Genomic DNA, 27493 nt, shown 5'->3' with positions numbered 1-27493 from the left:
GTCTCGACAAGCTTCTCAGCGGTTCAGTCCCGACAACCGTTGAGCAAAGTTAAGGCGCAATAACTGTGACAACGACTATAGTTAGACAGTAAAAGTTTGCATTAATGACCATTAAGAGGTAAATTAATTGGTCAGATTCCTTTAAACTCTATAAATAAGGGTTTAGGCTTGAGGTAAATTAATTGGTCAGATCCCTTTAAACTCTATAAATAAGGGTTTAGGCTTGAGATAAAATCACGATCAACTCATACTCCACTACGCCTTATTTATGTCCGGTCAGGACACAAATATACAACTGTGATATACAGTTCATTAAACCGCTCCTGACTTGAACATCGGAGTGCCTTTTGCAGGTACCTCCCCCTCCGGTCCAAAGCGACAACCGAGCGGTCAGGAGCATTGTCGACCAGAACTAAGTGACAACCGAACAGTAGACTGGGAGTATACAAGCGGAGCACACAAGTTAAAGGTTAGTGCCTCGGTCTCACAAACCCAACCGAAACACAAGGGATATTGCCATTGTTGTTTTTGATTTATGACCACAGTTATAGAACCGAGGTATATTCAAGTGAGGTAAAATGTTCGAACTTTTAGCTTCGGTTCAAAAAACCCGAAGCAGTAAACCAAAAAAAAGAAAAAATAGGTCTATTACCTTGGTTCTAGTTTGAACCGAGCCGTAACCCTTAAAAATAATTGATTTAACGGTCTATGACCTCTGTTGGGGTTCAGAACCGAGACAATAGACCCTTTTTTGCCTCGGCTCTTACCAAAATCACTGCCTAAAGTATGTTTTTTTAAAAAAAATTGCTTGTTTCTACAAACATTCCGTAGCATATATACAAGAACACAAACCCATAAACAAACATATAATCTGAATTTTAAAAAAATATTTGCATTGCAAAACTTAAAAAGTCTTTAACTTTCACTCTGTTAACCAATCAATATGTTGTTTTCTATTTTTACGATTTTTTTTTTGTTTTTTTTTTCAAACTTTACAAAACGAAAATATCAAAAACTTAAAACGAAACTAAACTTGAAGGTTGAAGACGAATTTTGTGCTAAAACAAAACGAAATAAACATCAAAAAACACTTGTGCACAAAATTAATTGGTAAAAAGGAAAGACAATGATAAATAAACATTTGATCAACGAAAAACGAAAGAAAAAATGAAAAAGCTGGAAGATGATGGTATGAAAGGCGTGGAGAGAGCAACGACGCATAGGAAATACAAATGTTTCAAATGTGCAAGAAATTTTGTTTGAGAAATTTAACCTTAAAAAAAATGTTATTATCTTAGTTATAATATTAACCGAGACGATAAGGTTTTATGGCCTCAGTTCTTTTAAGAACCACTGCCTAAAGCCTTTCAAACAAATTTTTAAAATATATTTAAGTTATTTTATGCCTCTATAGCCTCAGTTCTCTAAACAATCGAAGTCATAGACGCTTTAGGGCTCGGTTTTCTGTGAATCGAGGCATATACATTTGTGATAATTGTAAAAATGACACAGTACTACTTTATGCCTCGGTTGTAACTAAACTCAAGGTAAAATCTATATTAATGTATATTTTTTTTTCAATCTGTTTTGGTACGTGGTAAATAAGATAAAGTTAAAGTGTAAGACATAGATTATGGTATTTTAAAATTAAGAAAAATGGGATAAGAGTTTAGAATAAATTCTGATAAATATAGTTAGTCCTCTTATTCTGCTTAGGGAGACAAGTATTGAAGACTTTCCAATTTGAAGGTGAGATAACTTGGAGTGTTTGGAAGGAAGTAAAGGACATCTAGATCATAAAAAAATTTTAAATAAAATTCTAGATCATAAAAAAAAATTCTTTTTAAAAACATGTACTTATTTCAATAATCAAATAAAATATTAATAAAATTATAAATTTTATAAAACCCTTATATTAAAGGAAAAAATATAAAAAAAATCTTAAAAATAGAACTCACGATTAATAACAAGAGCATATAATAAATCTTGTAATTTAACACCACATATCTTAAGTGACTGATTTCGTCCACCAATTATCAAACCTACCACCAAACCTACCACTTGTATAGAAAATAATACAGCATTACCGTACGGACCAAAGTCACCGTTATTAAAGCCTTCAAATTCAATAACTACAGTTAAACCAATAAAAGAGCTGAAAACTGCTTAAAAACAAATCTTATGGACTAATATTTTGAAGAATCCAACTTTTAGGCATCCATTACTTTCTGTCCTTGTATTAATCCACGGCTCACCAGGAGAGTTCTAGAAGCTAGCTCCAGCTATAAAGCATGAAAGTGATGAGAGAAAAGGTTGAGAAAAGAGCATAAAAAATGGGAAAGTTGAAGTCAAGTGTCATTTCTTCAGATTTGGTTCACCGTCGTATTCTACTTTTCCTACTTCTTTTGTCACACTATTCCATTGAACCAGCGTCTTGTGCCTCCAGAGTGAAGTTCCTTCCAGGATTCGAGGGACCCCTTCCTTTTGTTCTTGAAACTGGGTAAGTTAAACTCTTAGTGCTAACTACTAATCCTATATATGGTTTAAGTTTTGGGTTATGAGATGGAAAGCATTTGGTTGAAACTGATAATATCAAAGGTATGTGGGAGTGGGAGAATCAGAGGATGTGCAGACATTTTATTACTTCATTGAGTCAGATAACAATCCCAAGGAAGATCCTCTCCTGCTTTGGCTATCCGGTGGCCATGGTTGTTCATCCCTAACTGCCCTTTTACTTGAAATAGGTAACACCGTTTATCTTCCTTTTCATTTTGCGTTTAGAAAGAGAAAAAACTATGTTTACTCCGTATGGGTGATACAGGTCCACTTGCATTAAAACAGGAGGAGTACAATGGAGGTGCACCCAACTTGATCGTCAGGAATGAATCATGGAACAAGGTGCTAGTCTACATCCACTTCTCACACAAATAAGTTCATGACATTACTAACATTATATACAAAATGACGTTACTTATATTCAAATTTTATTAAAAATATAAAAATCACTTGTGCATAAATGATTTTCTTATCACGAGTAAAATTGACATATTATAATAGCTGGATTGATGTCATAGTTGTAACAGTCATCACATTTAATTTGTCATAAAAAGTATTCGTCATTACAATTTATTTTTTATTACCTATCATATCATAAGATATTCAGTCTATCATAACAAACTTTTAGTTAACAGTCATATAATACATGTTATTTCGAATTAATCTATTATGACATCCAATCCTTTTATCATTTCATCTATTCAATTTATAATTCATGTACCTAAAAATAAATAGATTCAATTGAACAAACAAAATAAAATTTATTTCATATATTAAATTATCTAATAATATTTAATACATTATTTGTACCTAAAATTATATATTTAATCAAAATATTATATTAACCTACGTATACTACTAAATTGTAGTTAAGTTTCTACAATTGAGTAACACTTAAAATAAAAGAAATTCACTTGTTTCTAATGTCTTTCATGTTTGAACCTTCCATGGAAGATAAATCATTAAAATCTACAAATAAAATAATGAAGTTAAAATAATATCGTAATGAACAATTACATGAGTATTTAGTCACTTTTTTAATACCTTATTCCATGAATAAGTAATGTTTGTATAAATAATGGTGTGCATGTGTTTCATTACTTAATATCCACACTCATAAGTGTCAATTGATGTCAACATTGCAAATTAAATACAAATAATCAAGACTCATTCAAGATAAGGACACACAAAATTCAATTATACTCTAGCTATCTCTTTGCAATATGTAGTTTTGATCAATTTTACTAAACCAACCAAAAAACGAATTTCACAAAACCAACAAAACAATCAATTCCTCGTAAAAAAAAATAGTAATCACAAAAAACAGAACAAAGGTTAATTTCCCTTACAAGTCAGGTGTCATTATTTACATATACGGAACAAAGAATCACTGTATATATATATACATTACTGAAAGGCTTGGATTAACAACAACCACCTAGATGAAATTCAGACTTAAATACAACTATTTTTTCTTTTTTTACATTGTCAATAAAATTGTAATCTAAACTTTGCTTATTTTTTTTACTTGTCGGACTTGCTTTTTTTTTTTTTCCTTTTTTACTTGTCCTACATGAACCAGTCATGGTTTTTGTGTTTGGAGATTAAGGTTTTAAAAATTGGAAAATTTTGACACCAGTATCAAGATTTCTTTAGGAAATAAATCTCTAACAAGTATTTATGCATATAAACAGAATAGAAATAAAAATAATCTTTAAATCACAAAATTCAGTTAAAAGTTAGATTAAGTATGAATAAGATCAACTCGACAAGTCAAAACCCCACGAGGTAGAGAACCATTAACAAAACTATGTTGGTATGGAATAGTATACACAGAGACTGAGTAGAGACTAAACTTGCTATAAAATTATAGTAAAAAAAAATATTTATTAAAAATTTATGATTTTTTAAAAATTATTTTATATTTTAAATTTTATATGAAAAAAACATTTCTTATCATATTAAAAAGAATTATAACGAAACGATCCTGTTATATTTAAAAAAGGAAAAATATATTTTCTGTTTTCAAATTGGGTCTTATTCTTATGTTTTTTTGTCCTTTTGATAGGTTAGTAGCATTATATACGTAGACTTGCCTGTTTTAACAGGCTTTAGTTATGCCAGAACAGAACTTGCTGCTCAAAGAAGTGATACGTTGTTAGCCGATCAAGCCCATGAATTTCTAAGGAAGGTATTCTCCAAATTTTATTTCTTTATTTTAAAATCCTTGTCTTTTCTTTGTTTTTAGTTGCGTTTGCAGCTACATTTCTTTTCTTTTCTTTGTCAGTCAATCATTTTCTTTTCTTAATTGTTTGTAGTGGTTAATTGATCATCCAAAATTTTTGTCAAACGAAGTTTACATTGCTGGTGCTTCATATTCTGGCATTCCAGTTCCAGTAATTGTTCAAGAAATTGCACAAGGTAAAATGTTTCTAAATGATTTTAAAACCACATATTAACAATCATTAGACCGTTAATTGGTGACGGCTGAAATGTAAATTATATCATTAAGTTACTATAGTTTGTTATAATACGTATTAGCAAATTTCATTACTTTCAGCTAATCATGAAGGGATTCAACCAACGATAAATCTCCAGGTTAGCATTTTAAATTATTGTTTTATGTTGTATATAAAAATAAGTCTTTTTATAACAGTTAAAAATAAGTTTTTACATCGATTATATAGAAGTAAGGAAGAGTATTAATCAAGAATTCAAAATAAAAATAAAAAAAGAATTTGAAAATGCAAATGAGCAGGAAGATGTGAAATAATAGGTATTACAGAAAAAATTGAAAGTTATGAAATTGATATATAAATAAGAAAATGGAGACATTAGAGAAACCATGTATTATTGGGTGGTGAATCAAAGACAGTTTGGGAAGATGCAGAGGTTTTGAAGGAACTAAAGCGAGGTTTATTCCTCAATCAAGTCACAAAAAATAATGTGTTTATAATTAAAAATAAAAAAGAATATTTTTTATAACTGTTATAATTAGAATTTATATATACAGTTTTTTTCACTATGAAAATGAAAATGTTATTATTTCACTTTTTATATCAATTATAAAATTGATATAATTTTTTTTTCTTTTTTAAAAGATGTCATCGCATATAGTTATCTCTCACTTTTATACTAAATGAATTATAATTAATATAACAAAATTACTTTTACAATTGTGATATTTTAAATTAGAGTTGGACTGTATGTACATGGAAACTTAATATCGGATAATAATGTATTTTGTATGGTGATGTGAAATCATTAAATAATAATTAATTTTAGAGATAAAATAATTAGTTACTGAATTAACTAAGTAAGCTAGATACTATTTTGTAAATTAAAATATTAATATTTAAAATAGTCTCTATTATAAATAAAATATTATAATTGATATATGAATTAAAGTTAAATTAATCTCTAATATTAATTATCTAAATTTTATCTATTTAATATTATTGTTTTTAAATTATTTATAACTTTAAATTAAAGACTAATTTAGATACTAGTTTTTCATGGTAACTAAGTCAGAAATTAATTTAAACTCTAAATCACACAACAATTATAACTTTTTTATTCATGATAAAGAATATTTTATGTATTAACTGTTTTTAATTTATAAAATAGAATCTAAGTTAATATAGTGAATAATTATTTCTTTATGTAAAATCAATTTTTATTTAATAATTTATTGTACTATTATGAGAAAAATTAAAAGTTTATTTCAACTATGATAGAACTAGAGAAAGTTAACTAAAATGGAGATTCAAAGTAGTTTAAAACAAAAAATATCTTCATAATCAGCAATAACAAGATATAAAATATTAAAAACAATAATTTTAGAAAGAAAACGCTTTCATTATAAAAAGTTAGTACGTTACTTCCTTCCACTTTTATGTCATCAACCATGTTTTCGAATTCATAAATTTAATTAAAAATAGATTCATTATGGTTCATTTCAATCATTTTTCACAAAAATATTTGTTAAATATTTTTTAATAAACTTATATTTCATGTCATAATTCAACATTAATTTTAGTATAACATTGTTTTGAAAATACTAAAAGACAAAGATCTTAAAATATTGAAATACATTCCCAATATAAAATATCTTTCTTAAAATTACCATGATTAATGATAGAAGATTTCTAATAGTCACTTATTACAATATTACAATAAAGGGAAAATAAGTTTTAATTTTAGTTTTGGTTATCACAAAAAGGACCAAGTTCAATGAGTCAAAGCTTGTTTGATAAAGACTCAATGATGTAGATATTAATAAAAGAATATACTATATCTTCAACTTTTGTAATTACGAAAAAAAAAAAAAGAGAAATAAATAAAAGAACTTTTTTTCACCTGAATAAGAAAATTTAATGAAATGAAACAAGCTAGAGATCAAAATAAACAATTCTTAGAATATATTAGGATAACAAATGAGAAAAAGTATGGGATAACAAATATTAACTTTGCATGGTAAGAAAAATTAATACGCACTTATTTTTTAATACCGTATGTCAAATCACTTAAACGTAACGAAGAATCTTCAAACCTTAGCAGTATCAATAATTTTAAAGACTACAAATTTAGAAATTGTTTTAGAGAAAACAAATAACACACACACACACACACACATATATATATATATATATATATATATATATATATTTTGCTCTCAACTACTTATCTTTTTTTACAGTAACAAAATTCCATAGATGACCTATTTAATTTGGTACTCTTTGTGGTAGTACAGTGGAATGCAACATGAAAAACCTAGAAATAAGATTCTTAACAAAAGCTAAAAATGGAATTATGTAACAAATGAAAAAAATTATTTATATTTTAATAGAAAAAGGTGGCATCAAACTTAATTTCTGATAATGAAGCGTTATTTTACTTTAGGGATACCTTTTGGGGGATCCACTAACAACTAGAAGGGAACCAAACTATAGAATCCCTTTTGCTTATGGAATGGCACTTATTTCTGAAGAGCTATATGAGGTGATTTTATTTTATTTTAATTCATGAATTTCTATTTTAAAGGATTCTACTCATTAAAAAAAAAATCAAAGACTAAGGAATTCTCTTAATTTATTAATAGTCACTACAAAAAAATTGTAAAGGAAACTACATCGATGTGGACTCCGAAAATGCATTATGCTATAAAGATATGGAATCATTCAATAAGGTATGCATTCTCTCTTTTTTATATCCCTTCTTTTCTTATAAAATTTTGGTGACTAGAATTTTTAGTGAAATAATAAAACATTATAAGGTCAAATATTATTTATGTTATAATTTTAAGAGTAAAAAAATATAGTTGCTATGTTAGACATGTTTAATTTAGTGAATAGTAATATAGTAAATATAAGTTGTAGAAGATAGTTTTGGAAATAATGAATAATGTGGAGGAGTTTATATTGTTACAATAAGTGACTTTACCTATCTACTTAAGTAAACCACTAATTCTACACTTTTCTAGATGATTTTAGATTTTCTTAACTTTTGTAATTATCTTATTGTTATAATTTTAGGTTTTATCTATTATTTGTCTAGCATAATTTCTTTGTTTTTAGATTTTTCTTTTCTTATAACTTCTAGAAGTTTATGCCAAACTTAACACTTTTAAATGCAAATTTATGACTTTGGGTGATACCTTGGTGAATATGTTTTCAATTTGATTTTTGTGTTTATAGTACTTGAGTTGAATTTGCTTGTTTGATTATACCCCTTTGATGAAGTGATATTTAATAAGTGTATGATTTGTTTCTTGATAATGGAATGAATTATTTTACATTATCATAATTGGTTTGTTGTCATGATAGTAAATTTATATTGTTTTTCTTTTATTTATTCATGTATTCTTTCATGTTTTGTTGATTGACTTGTAGTTTTTACAACGGTCATATAAATTGTTTCTGCGGTTGATTTTTTTATGTCTATGAAACATAATCCTAATCCAAGTAAGGTGTAACCTGCTCTACTCTTCATGTCAACCAATCACTACTAGTGCAATTGACTAGTCTTAAGTTTTTCATGAACTTGTACTTACCAAACTCTCTTAATGTTTTAGGGATTAAAGTTCTTTTTTTGTTTCTCCAAGGTGTACTTAATTAATATCAACTTTGACAAAAGACTTCTAACTTACATAATATTTGACTTTGTGTTACCAGACATAATAAGTTTTAATTAAACATGTCTAACATGATGCATCAACTTACCGTGCTCCATCATCCTTTTGCATCTTCTCATTTGTCATTAGTGGAGTAACAAAATTTTTCACTATACATCTTGAACATCTTTAGTCAAGTCTCACTATATTTATTTTGAGAGGTAAACATTCTTTCTTTTTGTTGTCTTACCTCTATATGTCGAGGAAGTAATTTATTAAGTCAAGGTCGATTATCTCAGATGTTTTCATTATTTTTTCTGAGTTCCACCATCATATTGTTTCCTATGTAGATAAGATATACTTAAAAAGATATAATAAGAACATCATATTAACCTTAAGTCTTAATGTATAGAGTTGTCTCACTTTTTTTCCTCTTGAATCCTTTATTGATGATGCAGTTGTCAATTTTGCTCTATTAGGATCAAGGAGATTGCTCAAAGCCATATACAATTTTAACTTATGTTTTTTTTCTCCATTTTAACATCACCTATCCCTCATCTTCTATTATCATATATTACACATGTAAATCCATTAAAGTAAAAAGTGTAATATTTCTCCATCACTAGTTAATGCTCAAGAGATTCTTTGGAGATCTCCATGACTATGCAATTTATCCTTTCTAACAAAGTATTTTGTTATGAAGAATATAATTGTAAGTTGTTTAATTCTTTCATCCTCACGAAACTTATTGAATTCATGTGAGTTATGTTTTTTTCCTCAACCACTTCTTAAAATTTTGTATATGTCTACCACTTCATTTGTCGTTGAGAGCTTTAATCTTTTTGAATATTCCAAAAACTTCTAATCTTTCTACATCTAAGTCATTCTAGAAAACTAATTAGTGAAAAGTAAAAAATACTTGTTAGTTATTTATGGTAGCTCTAAAAAGTTTTTCACTCTCCATGCTTTTGTCTATTGAAAATGATAATATGTATTACTTTCCTATGAGATCCTTAGCTAACTTTATAATTTCATCTATGTATGGTAAACCTATCCTAATGTCTAATAACTTCAAATTTTGGGTGTTGACGCAACAAAATCTTGATTCCAATGTTATGAGTCATTAATGGTGGGACTTTCATGGAATTATCTATAAAAGCTTATATTTCTCTTCTCCATTTTAACTTCACCTATCTCTCATCTTCTATTATCATATCTTACACATATATCCCCATTAAAGTGAAGAATGTAACATTTATTTATCATTGGCTAATGCTCAAGAGATATTTTTTAAGATTTAGAGCTAAAAATAGTTCTTTTATTGGTCTTGTACTTTTCTTTATCTCTACAACAACATTGACTTTACCTTTTAACTCCACTAGTGCATCGTTCATTAATTGAACTTTCACTTTGATATACAATCATCAATATTTCTAAATATGCTCATGTATTTGGTAATGTGATTATTGAATTCGGTACCCAAGTATCAACTTTCACTTGTTTTTTTAATGAAATCTAATGTAGCATAAAAATGTATTATTCACAATCACATTCTTTGATGAAATTGCTTTATGGTTGTTTTTTGTAACAATTCTTTATGTGTCTAAATTTGTTGTAGTACTAATGTTGAGTTTCTTGGTGATACTAACAATCTCTTTCTTAGTAACTTGACATTTTGTAAATGTCACATTGAGAACATTTGTCTTTATTGGATTTTGAGAAGCTTTTAGAATTATTATTGTTTCAATTTTTTTCCTTTTTCTTTGCTTTGTTTCCTTTATTATAAGATTGTGATTTAACCTTTGATTTAAAAATATATGAAAAGTGTCTTTGTTGTACCTTTTCAATCTTCGCTTAAGGGAACCTATTCATATTAGTAATAAGATGGACATATCCTTATCTTGCTCGATCATTATCATAATTGCATCATAGTTTACAGGGGATAGAAATCATAATTTTTTTTATCAAGCATATGTCTTCATTTTAATGTTTTGATAAATATAATTTTTAGTGAAAATAGTCATGGGTAACGATGAAGTTGAATTTGTATAGATCATGATTAAGGCAACTTTTTGGAAAATACTCAAAAACAATTGAAATTTTGAGGTAGTTGGGTAAGATATCTATATCCTATAAATAACCAATCTTAACTTTGGTACACCATACTTAGAATTTTAGAGGAAATAGTAAAGGTTAATTGTTTTGTTATGATAGTTTAAGATTTTGTTTTAGTAACAATGTACTAAATATAGAGTTAGACATATTAATTTAGCTCTATCATATATGGTGTAAGTAAAAAGAGGGGGTGTATTTAGTATATGATTAACTATTTTGTGTGTTTCAGTTGACTTTATCTTGGTATGACATTTATTTAATTATTATCTTGTGAATGCAACTATGTGAGGGACAATTTTGTATGAGATACTAGACAACATATTTTCGAGTGTGAAGTTGTGAATATGTGTATTTCTGTTTGGTTGTTTGCGTGCGAGGATAAGACATGGGAGTACAGTGTGTTATTTTAAAATATGGGAAATATAGTGTAGATTGACATGTAAATTGGAGTTTTCCAGTCTCTTACTATATTCTCTAAGTGTGATTTTGGATTGTTGTTGTGTTGTTTAGGTGTGTTTTAGATTGTTCCTTTGTTGGTTGAGTGTGTGTTTGAATTGTTATTAATCAGTTTAGGTGTATTATTATGCGTGTTTTGGGATGTAGCTGACCTATTGGTTATTTTACTAGATTGATTTAGTTACAGTATAATGGTCTTTGAATGCTATGGGTGATGAGTGAATTGATATTGTTGGATTGTGGGTTGGATGTATGGTTGTATGAACTATAAATGCCAAACTATGTGTGATTAAACGTTGGTTATGATGTGGTTGTGCTGTGTGAAGTTGAAACAAGTGTTGTTTGCTTTGTCTTCTTGCCATACTTCATTAATTCGTTGTTGTACCTTTCCTCTTGTGAAATTGTAGAAAGGTGAATCTCTTCATATTTAAGAGGCAATGGAAGAGATGAGTCTCTTCATATTTAAGAGGCAATGGAAGAGATGAGTCTCTTCATCCATGATGGGCAGTAGAATGGCCTTATATTTGAGTGTTTCTCTTTCCGCTTTCAAGGGGTAGAACGAAATGGATGTCTCACTGTAGGGTTCCAAGTTATGTTGAGTATAGTGCCAATGGGAATCATATAAGAGTTTTTAGTCATAAGTCTTTAAGGAGTAGGAGAGAGAGGTCCAGAGCTACAATGGAAGACGATTCAAATCGTCTTATTTTGGTAAATAGGAATGGTGTGATGAAGTATGAAAGATGACATACGATTGTGGAGATAGTTGGTATTGGCACGAGTTGTCCTTAATTCAAACTTGTGTACAATGCTCATTATAATTTTATTGTGTATTGGTATTTTGATGTTTATCGGTAGCTTGATGTTTATTCTATTAGCTCACCCTTACTTGTTTATGTTTGTGTGATGATCATATAACTCGTGTTATTATACGAGAACAATTGTTTTTTATAGATGCATTAGTTGATGAGTAAAGTGACAATGATTAGCGAGTGTTTGGGAAACTTTTGGGTGTTCAACAATTTTTTTTATTTAATAATGTAATGATGCCCAGCCCATGAAATTCGATGTCGAATGAGTACGATTTCGAGCATAAAGAGAGAAGAAAAAGGAACTCTTTAGCAAGAATCTAGGTTTAGCAAGATAGCTGCCAGAAAGACTGAGCTTAGGTGCATAGCGCTTAAATAAGTGGTTGAAGAGTAGCTTTCCATCCCGACAATGACTACTGACTTTCCATTTTTGGGATTTCACTTAACTTAAAAGACTGGACTTCCAGCAGCAATGAGAGCAAAGGCAAGGAATTGATCCATTTCTTCTTCTTTTTGATTCCCTTGATTTTCTCAAAAAAGGAATACGGGAATAATTCAAATATTTGTTTGATTGAAAGAGTATTTTCAATTCCTATAAGATACATAGAATACATTACACTACTAGAATATAATAGAACCAAGATAGATTTTCTATTTGAAGGCTTATATGGTGTGAGACAAGAAAGACGACCTCGAGCTTGAGACTGACAGGGCAGGGCAACCTGTCTTCTTTTCTATTGTTTTTTTTATAATAAGAGCGAGATGTAGTAGTCTCCTTAGTTAGCGTCCGAGACTCAATTGTCGAAAGCTCAGAAAAAAGTTCCAAGATGGTGCGAAGACCTAGACCTAAGCCTAAGCCTTCAACTCCGCAGTCCGGTATTTGACGAAGATGTTTCTATCAATAGATAGGATTTAGTGTTCGATATAGGGGATAGGATCCATCTGCTCTTTCTCTCTCCATTTTTTAGAGAGAGCAGATCAGATATAACGCTAAAAAAAGGGGATAAAGATACATAGACATCTAAGGGGGTTCCTTCTCCCTGCTTTAGGGCAAAAGTGCCCAATCTACAGAGCATTGAAAGAAGAGCTATGTTGTTACCAATTCCTATCTAACCAGCAAGCCCAACAGCAAATAGAGTTAGGTACCTCTGTGATAGGTAGTAAGCGGAAGGGAAATGCCACTTCTTTTCTTTCGGGACAGAGACCTTTCTTTCCTCATTGCTGGATCGAGAGATTGAAGTCTTGCTGTGACCCGTGCTACCTATTCTAGTGCTCCTAGGGCTGTGGTGCTGCCTGAAGCTCTCCACTCCGATCTCGGAAGGACTAGGCAAGACATAAGAGCTGCTAAAGGCATCGGGCTCAGAGCCGAGTTGCAAGGCGAAAGTCAGTAGCTTTTGCCTTCCCCATAGAGTTGAGATTCAAAAACATCCTAATTCAATTGAATGACTTATCTTTTTTATTTTCGTATCGTATGTCCAGAAAAAGTATTGGAAACATATTCTAGAATAGAAATAAAAATCCAATTTGCATGAATTGTATATAAACCTTAAAACCCGGTCAAATAATTTCTGGATAAGTTATTCATTTAGTAGTAGGGTCAATCCCATCTTAATCTTGATACTAACCTACTTGATAGGGAACTCTGAAAGTTGAAACTTTTTTTTTCACTTGAAAAGATCTTTTAAAAAAGAACGTTTCAAAGATTAGAACTTACTCATAAACCATGGATCAAATTGACACTTCTATAGACGTGGATAACAACATTGAAGATTGAGGATAATATGTTAGAAATTTATATTACTTGTATTTTCTATTTTATATATGTTCAGTCAATTTTACAATTTTCTAAATTATTATCTAGAATTATATAGTTGTAATCTATTACTTATGGTGGTTATAAGAGAATCTAAGTTTCTAGATTTTTGTTTTCTTGAAACTCTTAGAAAATTGTATCGAATTTAACAATTCCACTGCCACAGCTTGTATCAGGACTTTATACATACAATATTTTGGAGCCGTTGTGTGTGTTCGATCAACCTGAAGCTCTTTTGAGAAGATCCCTAATTAAGAAATTTTCTGAAAAGCATTTCTTGAAAACTGATCTCAAAGTGTCAGACGTAACATGTCCGGTAATGTTGATGCCTTAAATGAATGAGAGATGTTCTCTAATTACTATTTCCTTTCCGTGTATTTGGCAATGATGTTTGCTTCTTTACCACTATTAGAGTTATACAACACTCCTTATGACTTATTGGGCAAATGATGATAATGTTCGAACTGCACTTAATGTTCGCAAGGTGAGTTCATACAACTCACTGCTTTTGGTTTTCCTTTACACATGCTAACTCATTATATAACAATTACAAATGCATGCATTGCAGGGAAGTATAGGAACATGGATTCGTTGTAATCATGATGAAGATTTCAAGTACGATATTCCAAGCAGCGTTGAATATCACGCAAATCTTAGTAAAAAAGGATATCGTTCATTAATATACAAGTTAATGTTCCTTCTTTATGTTGTTGTATTGCTTGAAGTAAAACTATACAACAAATTAACTATATATAATTCAAATTTCTTGTGCCAAATAACAGTGGCGATCATGACATATTGGTTCCTTTCTTGGGAACTGAAGAATGGACAAGATCTTTAAACTACTCTATTGTTGATGATTGGAGGCCATGGAATTCAAATGGCCAAGTTGCAGGGTATAATTTTATAACTTTCTTTTTTTCTTACCATAATTTGAACCCTATCTCTTACTGAATTGTCTTCCAACAATACCATGCAGACCAATAAATAAGTTATATTTAATCATGCTTAATATATATTAAAATAATAATTAAATATTGTATTTAATGTTTGTGTTTCCTGCATGTAGATACACGAGGACTTACTCCAATCGAATGACATTTGCAACTGTGAAGGCAAGTATCTCATTCTCTTTGTTACACTTGTGGGATCACGTACGCATATATATATATATATATATATATATATATATATATATATATATATATATATATATATATATATATATATATATTGTAAATCTTTGCCAGCTTTTTGTTTTGTTATTTTTTCTCCAATAATTTCAGGGTGCGGGCCACAGACCTCCGACTGACAAAGCCGGAGAATGTTTTGACATGTTCAGTAGATGGATATCTAAGAAGGCTTTGTAGAAAATTAAAACAAAGGCCATTTAAGATGCTGCAAAGGACCGAATTTATCTGTTTCCTAATAAATGTGTTCTGATGAACCCAAAAATAGTATTCTACCTTCTAATATAAAAGGAGGGATTAAGTAATTAAGTAATGTTTTAATTTCGAATAATCACTTAAAAAATAAGATGATATTTCTTTCCATTATTATATTTAGTTGCGAGTTAATTATAATGACAGTATTTCGTGTCAAATCGAGATGAGTTAACACAATTTTTATCGGTAAATAACCTAATAAATGTATTTGTCATTAAAGAGAAGTTATTAACTTTTATTTCATTATCTATCATCACAAATATTGATATATTGAAATTAATGATGTTTCATTTATTATAATGTTTATAAACAATTTAGTTGAGGAGCCTTGCTTCCTTTGAATTAGATAATATAGATTGATTATGAATTATGTGCATACAAATTTTGTTACTTCTTTATTTTTTACATCTCAATCTAAATAATTTAAGTTAACATTGATCAATTTTTTATTTGTATATTCTTATTATTTTAATTTTACATCAATACAACAATATAATGTATTATATTTCAGATATAATTTGTATTTTGGTTTTAATATTTATGGAGTTTATTTAATGTGTTTTTTTAATTTTTTGTTTTGTTTTCAATTCTGCCTTGATTTTATTTGAATGGTTTAATATAACTTTTTCAGTTATTTTGACATTAATATCATTTGAAAAGTAATTACATATCACTATTTTGAGTTTTTTGAGTTTGTTTTTTATTTTCTTATTGTTTTTTTTTTAATTTTAACTATCACTTATTTATTTAAATCAAGAGGTAAAGGAATAAAATTTTAAACATAGATACTTGAAAACGTATAAGATATTTAACAAATTGATTAATATTTTGATAAATTCATTTTATTTACACTACAAAAGTATATATTTATACCTGGGTTTATTTTCGCGTTACCAGGGTTTTAACATCTGGTAAATGTGTTACCTGTTGTTGGAAAAATCGCGAGAAAAACTGTCATCGATAAATAATTTTCACCGAGTTTGTTTAAAACCGTCGCTATTTACGAGAGTTTCATAAAAACCTACAGAAACCGACTATATTCGCTGGAGTTACTAAAACCGCCGAGACTTGTATAGATTATCCAAAATCGTCAAAAGTTTCTAGATTTACTTACTTAGAATTTTAAAAACCGCCCGCCGATAATACAATTCATTTAATTATTTAAATGATTTGTTTAATTTGAATAACAAAAAATATGTTTAATTATAAATCATAATAATCTGAAATCAAAAGTAATTAATAATATATAAAATAAATGTCAACATTAAAAATACAAATATTTTGTCATGAGGTTCTTAATAACAAGCTCTAACACGTTATTTTTTATTTTATTTCATGTCTAAGTTGCATCTACTTTACTATTGGTTTTCTCTTGAATTGCATTTTTCTCAATTTTCTCTTGAATTGCACTCTTCTCATGGTCATCTTAAAGCTAGTTTAAATTTCCCTTCTTTTCAATTTTCTCTTGAATTGCACTCTTCTCATGTCATCTTCGAGCTGGTTTAAATTTTCCTTCTCCTTGATCTTCAAGCTTGTGGAGAGAGTTGGGAACTCGAAATCCAATTGAAATTGTACTCTTCTTTCTTTATTTGTACTTTTGACTCTTGTTCTTTCATCTCTATTTTTGGAACGTTTCCCTGGAGAACATCATCAGTAGTATTGGATATTTTTACAGCAACATTTGCTTAAGACAAAACCGGTCTATAAGCTTCATGCAACATAGAAATCCCGCATGATTTTCTGAGCTCGCATTACACTTTTCTCAAGTACTATATAATATTATGGCTTAACACTAGTACAGAGAATAGAAATTGCATCGGTTAGATTCGTTTATACGCACCGGTTTTACAACCGGTGCATATAGAGGCGAGGTAGAAAAGTTCCGTTTAATGTCTCGGTTCTAAACCGGGTCAAAAAGAGATTGATTTTTGTCTCGGTTATCTTTTGAACCGAGTTAGTATCTTAAAAAATTCAACAAAAAAAAATTTCAGAATCCATGTCTCAATCCTTTTCGGTCCTGAATCATTTTCTGGTCTTTCCTCAATCCTTTAACACAGAAGCCATGTTTCAATGCAGAATTCGAACTCAAGCAGCTATAATTCCAAAACAGAAACCAACTCCAAAAATCAGAATAAGATACATCACAGCATCACAGAGCAGATAAAACCATAAATCAGAGTAAGGATACATCTAAGAACAGATAAAACCAGTATAACAAAAATGAAAGAAAATCCTCATTTGACGCTGCCATCGGCCCCCATTTCCCAGCTCCTTCCTTCTCCCCCATTTCCAGTACCATTTCCAGTACAAAGAAATCACCTTTTCAATTGGTAGAACCCAGCCTTCGAAGCGAAGCCGGACGGTCCCACAACGGCTTCATCCACGGTGATTGAGGGCTCGGAAGGGGGCTGAACGGGTGCTAGGCCAGCGGCTCCACCACTGGCACGGGCCGCACCAGGCGGTCCACGAAAAACACTAGATCTGAGATCGCGTCAGCTGGTGGAGTGAGATCGCGTCCGGTTGGGTGGCGATTGGTGGTGGGGTTGGGGTTGCGGGGTGGGAGGCACGACGGAGCGAGGGCCAGGGAGCGGCGGAGCGAGAGCGAGGGAGCGGCGGAGCGAGAGCGAGGGAGTGGCGGAGTGAGAGCGAGGGAGTGGCGGAGTGAGAGCGAGGGAGTGGCGGAGCGAGAGCGAGGGCGTGAGAGATTGATGGAGCGAGAGCGAGGGCGTGAGAGATTGACGGAGCGAGAGAGCAAGGGAGGAGGGAGAGCGAGGGAGAGGGAGGCAGAACGGGTGAGAGGGAGGGAGAGTGAGGGAGAACGAGTGAGAGGGAGGGAGAGTGAGGGAGCGAGGCAGGGAGAGCGAGGCAGGGAGAGCGAGGCACTGTTCTTAAAAAATGAGATCTGGAAAATGAATAGGTCTCGGTCCTCTGCTCGCCCGAAGCCATAAACGAGTATAGGTCTCGGTTCTACACCTGACCGAGGCCTATAGTTCTTAAAAAAAAAAAAAAAAAATTTCAGAGACTGTCAGGGGGCAGGTGGGCTTTTAGGCTTCGGTCATTACTTTAACCGAGGTAATATGACTTATATGCTTCGGTTGATTTTGAATCGAGGCGTATAAGTTGGCTTAAATTGCAAAAATGCCACCGCATTTTAATAGACTTCGGTTGCACCTAAACCGAAGCATATAACGCGAGTTAAAAAGCAGTTTTTTTACTAGTGTAAATAAATCATTCACAAACCTTTTCACACTTCCCCAAATTCTCTTTATCACCAACCTCATAACCAAAACGAATGAAAATTAGAAACGCAAGAAAATTATAATGAAAGGTAGCAACTCATTTTATAAGAGAAATTTCTAGAAATTAAAACCTTTAATTGTTAATAAAGAGGCAAGAATCACGTATAAATTTGTTAAGCTTCACCTTTAAAAGCTCTATCTCCTCTTTGGTTGGACAAAATTTAATGAGATTTTCCACCTAATCAACATCTAACACTGAATCATCCATGGACAGTACTGCAGCCTGGATATGAATTTCATCATGCAAAACCGTAAATTGAATAAGTTACAGTCAAGAGATTTAGCTTGATACTTTTGCAGATATATAATAAGGCAAGCAACTGTTTCCAAGAACATCTATTATCAAAAGCAAAAGCAGATATACAGTACAAGATTCTACTCTCTACAAGACTTGACTTACACTTTTCTTGGCACTTTATTGTGGAACCTTCTGTACCACAAGACTGGCCAATCTTTTGGATGAATATAGTAAGACTTTCTTTTGAGCTTGAGAGACATATTTTTAATCATCAATAAAGCATTTATCAATTTCATGCACAAAGCTGCCACCAGTACTGTCGCCACCACCCGAAATTTTTTTTATATGTGTCGGAACAATCGGTACCGTTATAGAGTTGCGCAGCGGAATAAAATACTCGGAAAGCGTGTTACGGTCACAAATCAAGTTATGATGGTCCATTTTAGAAAATCAATTTTCTTAGAGAAAATTTAACAAACACTTGATGTGCATAAAACAGTAACGAGTGTAAGGAAATAGAAAAGTTGACACACTGGATTTTTATCCTGGTTCGATTCAAAAGAATCTACGTCCAATTGTTAATCACTATAAAGAGTGATTAACGATTTCACTAAAATCAGTTTCAGCAAAATACAATTTAGAGTGAATAAACAAACCGAAATATAAAACCTTCCTTCGACCAACGAAATGGAAGCCAACAATCTACACTTTCCTTCAACTCTGGAACAGTGCAGAACAGTTCTTCCTTCGACCAACGAACCGGAAGAACAATAGCGTTGCCAACTCGAAGAGAATCGCTCCGACCTTTGACCCACAAAGCGAGAGCTTCTCCTTTTCACGAGACTAGGCAGTGCAATGAACTAGCTTTTGGAACTTCCTCAGATCACACTGTATTCTCAAAAGCTCAGTAGTATTTTTAAGAGTTTTGGAACTCACCTATATAGCCAACTGGTCTGAGTTCGCAAAGATGAATTATAACTGCCGCAGATAATCGATTATTGTTAGTGATAATCGATTATTCAAGTCCGTTACAGGGTTTTCAAAGAGTGATAATCGATTATTCCAGAGACTTTGGCAGTTCTCATCAGAACTAGTGATAATCGATTATTTGGAGTAATAATTGATTATTCCAGAGCAACGAGGTTTTTCAGAAGGGCTCAGGATAATCGATTATAGCTTCTAATAATCGATTAAATACGTAGCAGTTCTAACAATACGAATTTTTCTAAGTATTACACGTTTAAGGCTTTTCCTAATACATTTATAATCTTCAAATTGCTTTTAAAACAACTATAACAATGTATCATCTTTCAGCATCATCAAAATCATTTATCTTCAAATTTACCAATGCTCTTCATTGGTAACAATATGTTGAAATTTTCTTGTTTTGAACCACCGGAAATTTTTTAAAAAAGAAAAAGAATAAAGTTGCTGCGGTTTTAGTCATAAACCGCCGAAAATTTTCGGGATTTCATAACAAAAAATTAACTCTCCAAAATTGTACTATTTTTGTGTTAGGATTCGAGTGAATGATAATTATATAATAATGGATGAATTGATAATTTATTTATTTATTTAATTGTTTTAGTTTTACTTTTAGCATTCTCTAGAAAACAATTTTATTGTATTGCTTTTTTAACTTTTTGACGTATGTAGAAGTCTCTTGAAATTTGGTTTAGGTTTAATTAGTTATTAGGTCATAATTTTAGTTGAAAACTTTTACGTAGGTCTCCTTTTTTACTTTGTTTCAATTAGGTTTCAACACGTTAAAGAAATTTCAGTTGATAGTTTTTTTTTTCTAATTTTTTAATTTTTAATTTGTTTTTAATTTTTTCTTTTGCAAAATTTTTGGTGTTAACGTGTTAGGTCTGTGACGTGAGTGTCACGTGTTATTTGTTAGTGTGAGTTTCTAAGTGTTGTTGTCTTGTATTCACTTTGTAAGAAAAGAATTCCCTTCTTTCCCTTATCAAGAGGGGTGAATTGATGATAATAAAAACAATAACTTTTTCAATTTTTTCACAAACTTAAAAAAATCTTTAATCTATCTTGAAATCCAAGCAATAAAACACATGTAATGAAAGTAAAAGAGATAAGGAAAGAAATACAAACACAAGATTTATACTAGTTCAACCTTAATGCCTACATCTAGTGTCCTTTCAATCAACCTAAGATTGAAATCCAATTGCTCTATAAAGATCTCAGTTTTTACAACAAGACTTTACAGAGACCACCTCTCAAGTGTAACCACCTCTCTAACTTAGTAATCTAATATAGCCAACAACAAAACATTGCAGCAAGAACAATCCTCTTATGCAGTCACCCTTTGAGACACCTTTCAAAGTACAAATAACTACACGCTCTTCTTCTTGGTCGCATGCACAACGAACAACACAATCCAAGATTGCTAAAAACGAAATTAGATAAGTCAAGAATACACCTCAGTAGTGCGGTAGTTGATCAACAATGAAAGCTCAAATTTATTCTTCAAGAAACCTTCAAGATTATCATTTTTTGTGTATCTTGTTTCTTGGAGAGTCTCAACATACTTGTAACTCTTTTATCAATTCACAAATATCAAATATGAAAGTTTAGAATGATCAAAAGTCTTTAGAGCAGTGTGCAATGCGTCAATTTATAGTTTTCTCATAAAATACGCAATCTAATCGATTACTATAATAATGTAATCGGTTACATTAGTAACAAAGTTACATCTGAAAAATATTCAAACAAATTTAACCGATTAAGAACAAAATGTAATCGATTGACTTTATCATGTAAGTCAAAACATATAAAAATATGACCGTTGAGACAATTAAGACTTATCAACAAACATTTTTCAAAGTATAACAAGCATAATTGATTACATAAAATGTGTAATCGATTAAGTACAACACATAGGCATTTTGAAAACATTTTCAGTTCAAAACTTATCACAACACATTTCAAAAAGATGTCTGCAAAGATACGAGTTTTAATTGATTTTACACTTAATGTAATCGGTTAAAACTTGTTGGTTTGACATAGCTTAAAACATAAGCTGTCTGATGAACTTAATTGATTACAACATCACTGTAATCGATTATTTCCTACATAGTTGCTTTGTGCTTGTGGTTTTATCACACAAAAACATTTAGTATGCATATAGTAGATATAAACTCAATTATGATCATAGAAGTATGCAGACCAAACAACATATCATCATATGTATCAATCATAAAGAAACATTTACATACCAACATATGTATCAATAAAACATACACATTTATGTTGTTGACATGAAAATATATATGTTGTTACAATCAATGTGTTGTCATCATCGAAAACCAAACACATCAGGGATTGAGTTTAGCACTTATATTGCTCCCTTTATGCTCCCCTTATGAACACAGTTCATTCTCTATATATGTTGTTTTTTATTCATTTAAGTCTCAATTTGATTTTTAAATGGAAGAATGTTGATTTTTATAAAAAATGATTTTTTTATTAAATATGTTTGATATAGTAAAAACTATGTATGAGATTTGATGGAGGACCATCTAGAGGAACCCACGTTAGACCTCTGACAAGAGCCATGACTAGGAGAATGAAAGAGGAAAAGAGATTTCAAAGAACTCTACTCTTGTGGAGAATAACTTATTATCTTATCTTTCCTTCTCTTAAGTTTTGTAAATATGTAAGTCTTTTCTTTAGGCCTTGTTTTTGGGTCAAGGTCACATTTCATTTGGGCTTGTATTTTATCTATTTTTGTTGTTCAACTACTGATTTAATTGATTATGTAAAACTCATAATTGATTAAAACATACAACATCATGAAAAGTGTAGTTTTTATGATTTAATCGACTATGAGTTTCACATAATTGATTAAAACAAACAACTTTTGACAAAAACTGCAATTTTGCCTTTTTAACTTGATTCTTGAGTGGGCATGCGAACTTAGTGGTTCTTTGGACTTGCTTGAGCCTTAAGTAACCCACAGGACATAACTTACAACCTAAGGCACCTTATGCATGCATCTACACTCTTGATGAATGTTCTTGAAGTTTTTTAGATTAAATGCATTTATTTATTTATTCAATGTACTGTTTCTACTTTGTTATGACCTAAGTCCACTTCCCATTCTATAAAAAGGAGTGCTCGAGAATTGTACATTCAACTTGGAAATAATATTCGTATACTAATATTATTTCTATTACTTATTTTGGTTCAAAATTGTTTCCCTATTGAACATATTATATGATCCATTTTTATGTTTTCATGGATATTTTTCTTTCCTTCAAATTTTAGAGCATTTGTCTTCTACAAATAGCAATTTGTTGTCTTGGATTTCAAAATAGACATTCATCTTTAGGACTCATGTATGTATTAATGAAGGAGCACTTTGAAACCCGAAGACAGGAAAATGCGTTTTGGGGGATATAAATGAGATGAAATCTTACTAAAAGGGGAATCTTCAGAAAACTTAAACCACAGTTCATAATATGTTTAATGGTGAAACATTTTTAACAAATACCACTACCATTGCATAGTTTGATCTAATAGAGTCTTCTTGTTTATCATATTTGGATAATTCATTTTTTAAATTTTCCTGGAGATATTTTTTATGATCAAATTTCAGAGCAAATGATTTCTTTCTGTGAAAAACATCTTCAGGAATTTAAAAAATGAATCACACTATTACTTTGACATTGGACGTTGTTAGTGGCCGACATCAACATGTTTCATCAATAGGTGAATATGATGTGCAGTGGAACTCTTGTTCAAGTTTACATACAAAATGACGTTGAATAATTACATAATCCAACGTCAATTACCTTTGAGGATAAAAAGAAATCCATTATTACAAAATCTATGCTCAAAAATGAAAATTAAACCAACAAAAGAAGCAGAGGTTATATAAAATGGAGAAGCTGTTTGAAATCCAGATTTGTTAACTCTATGAAACCGTCAAGGTTCACAAAAATTATTCATAATGACGATGAATCAACTACAAAGAAATGTATTGCTTTTGTGAACTTGAAGGAGTTAATAGAAATTCAGAGACAAAGAGTTAACAATATAATTGTTGGTTACAAAAGCTCTTTAAGGAAGCGAAATTTTGGTGAATAGAGGTGTAGGGTTTTCAAAAGATCCGAACACTCTTTTGAAAGTGAAACTATGGGGAATATAAGGAGCGTTTCGTATTCATTTATTTTGGTATGGACGTCTGTTGTTACTTAAACAAACGTTATATGTTTACTCAGGGTACAATTTAACGTAGTTTTGGTATGTGGTTAGACGTCATTAATTTAATAATGTCATATAGTAGACCTAACATACATCTGGGTTATTGCATTTATTTACAACAATTTCAACGGTCATTTTTAACATTGACTTTTTCGTTTTCTGACGTTGAACTCTAGACATTGTAACCTTATTTTGCACCATTGAGTAATTCTCGACTTTTTCAAGCATTCAGAGTGGTCCTAATTTTTGTAATTTTTGTTCAATTTAGTCCTTTTCTATGATGACTCTAAATCGGTAATGACATAATGTTCACATGAGCCATTACTGAATGAGGTGTAACTTTTTTTTTTATACGTGACAATTGTCCAATGAGGGACTACCACATGGTAGTTTAATTTTCAACCAAAAATTAGGGTTTTACTATGGTGGAGGTTATTATTTGGAGATGGAGGTGTGAGAGGTCGCGACATGTGCTTTGTTCGTGATTTTGTTCCGGTGTAGTGGCTCTGTGCAATTTAGGTTATGTTTTTTTTTTATTTTACAAGTTTGATATTTGGGACTACAGGTTCTAACACGTGGAGAAGATCTCACAACCTAAGGTTTGCGATTTGTGATTTCATAGTGCTCTCGAACTACTATGATGGTTGTCATAGTGGTTAATGAAGGTTTCCCATTTTCACGTTCTCTGGGTGGAAAAAGGCTTGTAGTGGTTGCTACTCGTTAATTTGCGAGGTTGAAGAAGATCATAGTGGTGGGTTTTGATGACAGACGACTTTCGCGGTGGTTTAATGATGTTGTGGTTCTTCTAATATAGTGGCTAGATTTTTGGGTGATGAGAGGTTGAAGATGATGATGCGACCACATTCAATTACCACGTTTTCATGTCAGCCTTTGTTTAAGTTGTCATTGTCGCAACCAGAATCGCAACGAGCATGACAACGAGACTCTTAAAAAATGTGATTTCAAAATTTTGAAAATCAGAGTTCAGAGTGGCTACCATAGTTTATTCTGGAAAACCATAAAAGTAAGGCATGGTCTAAGAAATCAGAGTTTTGAGTTCGGGAGTTGGTTACGCGTAGGGAAGGTGTTAGCACTCCTACAACGCCTGGCTAAAAGCGGTACCTTTAATTAAACGTGCAAAGTTGATGTGATTTTTAAAATGGTTATTTTCCCCGAAACTAACAGTACAAGACAATACAAATGAAAGAAAAATGTTTTTGGAAAGTTGAGAAGTTGTTTGGAAAATTGAGAAGTTGTTTGGAAAATTGTTTGAAAATGATTAAGGATAATTTTGGATATTTGGGAAATGAACCTAACAAGGCATTGCCTTGCTCCTACGTATCTCCATTTTTTATGGAGAATCAAGGATCACGTAGTTTTGACTCGTTGTCATTTGAAAAAAAGTTTATATTTTTATATTTTGGAGTTTTTTTATTTTTTTGTTATTTCGGAAGAAAAAACAATATCATGATCAAATCAATAAGCTCGACACACCGTTGGAAGATAAAATTATTTTTGATTATTTTTTTTGAAGGTTTTGTGTTTTTTATGATTTTTGAATTGATTATAAAAATTAAGATGCAAAAGATAAATCACACCAATATTTACACTTATTTGTAATGAAAACATTTTTATATATTTTTAATTTAATTATCAAATAAATTCAAAATTATTATGAAAAGTTCAATTGTTAAACAAATTTGAAACTTAACATCACAACAAAAATTATTTTGAAAAGGTGATTATCAAATAAGTTCGAAACCTGATATGATAATCCATATTTTTTAATTATTATAAAAAACTTAATTACCAAGTAAGTTCAAGATTTAACATGATAAAAAACAATAACAATAAATTTTAGAATTAACTAGATTCACAACTGTACATTAACAATAAAATAAACGATCAAGAGTGTGTGCGATGAGCAAATAAGATGTGTGCATGTGAACAATTAATATGAGTATGCATATGAACAATTAAAATATGTATGCATGCGAACAATTAAGATGTGTGTACATGTGACCAATTAAAATGTAACAAATACAATCAAACCACCACAAAATAAAACACAGGAGTGTGGGGTTAACAATTATGGGTATAAACTGAAAATAAATAAAAATAAAATCCAAAGAATAATAGGTGAAAACAGAAAAAACCAGAGGTGCACGAAGTTTGGTCCAACCAATGAAGACTGTGGTGAAAAGACTGAAATCAGATGGTGCACAAAGACTTGGCTTCAACACTTCCATTCTGACAGCTTCAGCACTTCCTTCCTTCCGACCATTGCTGAATATTTCATTGATAACTTTTTCTACAAAACTCCAAATGTAATGAAACTTTTTTCCATAGAAATTAGACTCAGAGAGCTTTCATTTGATAGCGCACACATAATTTTTGAACCTCTGTACTAGCTGCAGTTTAAACTCGAAATCAGGTTTTGAAATTTCGTTTCTGGCACTGACCTTTGGTCACTGTTTTGATTATATCTTTTTCCATAGAACTTCAAATGCGATGAGACTTTTTGGGTTAGAATCTAGACTCAAAGGGCGTTCATTTGAGTACTCACACATAGTTTTTTGGACATCTGAGTTAGGTGCAGTACGATTTCGAAATCAGGCTTTGCAGTTTCGTTTCTGGCACTGACCTTGGCTCACTGTTGTGCTCATATATTTTTCCATAGAACTCTAAATGCAATGAAACTTTTTGGGTTAGAATCTAGACTCAAAGGCCTTTCATTTGAATACTCACATATTTTTTGGAGATCTGAGTTAGGTGCAGTATGATTTTGAAAAACACGAGTTGTGAAAGGATTTCATCAGTGTCACGGTTATGACGATGGAAATCAATTTTGTGGATGAAACATGTTGAAGATGGTTTGCTGAATGATGTAAGGAATATGGAGAGTGTGGAGGAGGAAAGAGGTTGAAAGCAATTGGGTTTGGTGTTAGAAGACCTATTTTCAATTTCTCGGATATGCTAGAATGGATGACGGGTTTCCCTCATGTTCTTCGTTGTGATGGCCTCGGTAGTAGGCATTGTTCTGTTTGTGACCATTAGTTCAGAGGGAAAGCTAGAGAGGAGGAATCAAATCAGACTTGAAAGAGTGTTAGGTATGTAAAATGTCGGTCATTTTGATTGGCTCAAGATGTAGTGGGTTGGTCGGAAAATTTGCAGTGTCTATCATTGGAGGGTTTTGCTGGAAAATGTTACCAACATCATTAGTAAATTTATCTTGATAATTATCTCTACAAATTAGATCCAATCAAGTAAAGAGAAATCCAATATTTACGATAAATAACATTGTCTACAAAGTAATTAATACAACGTACTTCATGAGCGTCCTATTATCTTTACACACATAATCTCTAAGCAGACCAGTATGGGTGACTTTTCAAATTTGAAAGCTCGACATAATTTGAAGTGTTTGTAA

General features: G+C 31.0%; 1 protein-coding gene across 1 annotated transcript; it reads left to right on the top strand.

Annotated features, from left to right (window-relative positions):
* The first annotated feature begins 2160 nt into the window (after window positions 1–2160).
* LOC124828896 (serine carboxypeptidase-like 13) lies at window positions 2161–15417 on the top strand. The gene is made up of 14 exons (XM_088106235.1): window positions 2161–2500; window positions 2599–2744; window positions 2822–2898; window positions 4625–4747; window positions 4875–4977; window positions 5117–5154; window positions 7459–7557; window positions 7658–7744; window positions 14025–14174; window positions 14271–14342; window positions 14427–14545; window positions 14641–14754; window positions 14928–14973; window positions 15145–15417. The coding sequence occupies exons 1-14, from the start codon at window positions 2334–2336 to the stop codon at window positions 15226–15228; spliced, it is 1425 nt and encodes a 474-aa protein (XP_087962361.1). The 5' UTR covers window positions 2161–2333; the 3' UTR covers window positions 15229–15417.
* Window positions 15418–27493: the final 12076 nt, after the last annotated feature.

The sequence above is a fragment of the Vigna umbellata genome, chromosome 2 (genome assembly GCF_029865625.1).
Source record: "Vigna umbellata cultivar VRB3 chromosome 2, Vumbellata_1.0, whole genome shotgun sequence".
NCBI classification, from domain to species: Eukaryota; Viridiplantae; Streptophyta; class Magnoliopsida; order Fabales; family Fabaceae; genus Vigna; species Vigna umbellata.
The sequence above is the reverse complement of the archived record's forward strand: the minus strand, read 5'-3'. Positions and strand labels throughout refer to the sequence as shown.

Bases quoted from the DNA above. Each gene is read 5' to 3' on its own strand.
- LOC124828896 (XM_088106235.1), top strand. From the start codon at position 2,334: ATGGGAAAGTTGAAGTCAAGTGTCATTTCTTCAGATTTGGTTCACCGT. The intron at 5,155-7,458 runs GTTAGCATTTTA...ATTTTACTTTAG, and splicing joins AACCAACGATAAATCTCCAG to GGATACCTTTTGGGGGATCC. The intron at 14,175-14,270 runs GTAATGTTGATG...TACCACTATTAG, and splicing joins TGTCAGACGTAACATGTCCG to AGTTATACAACACTCCTTAT.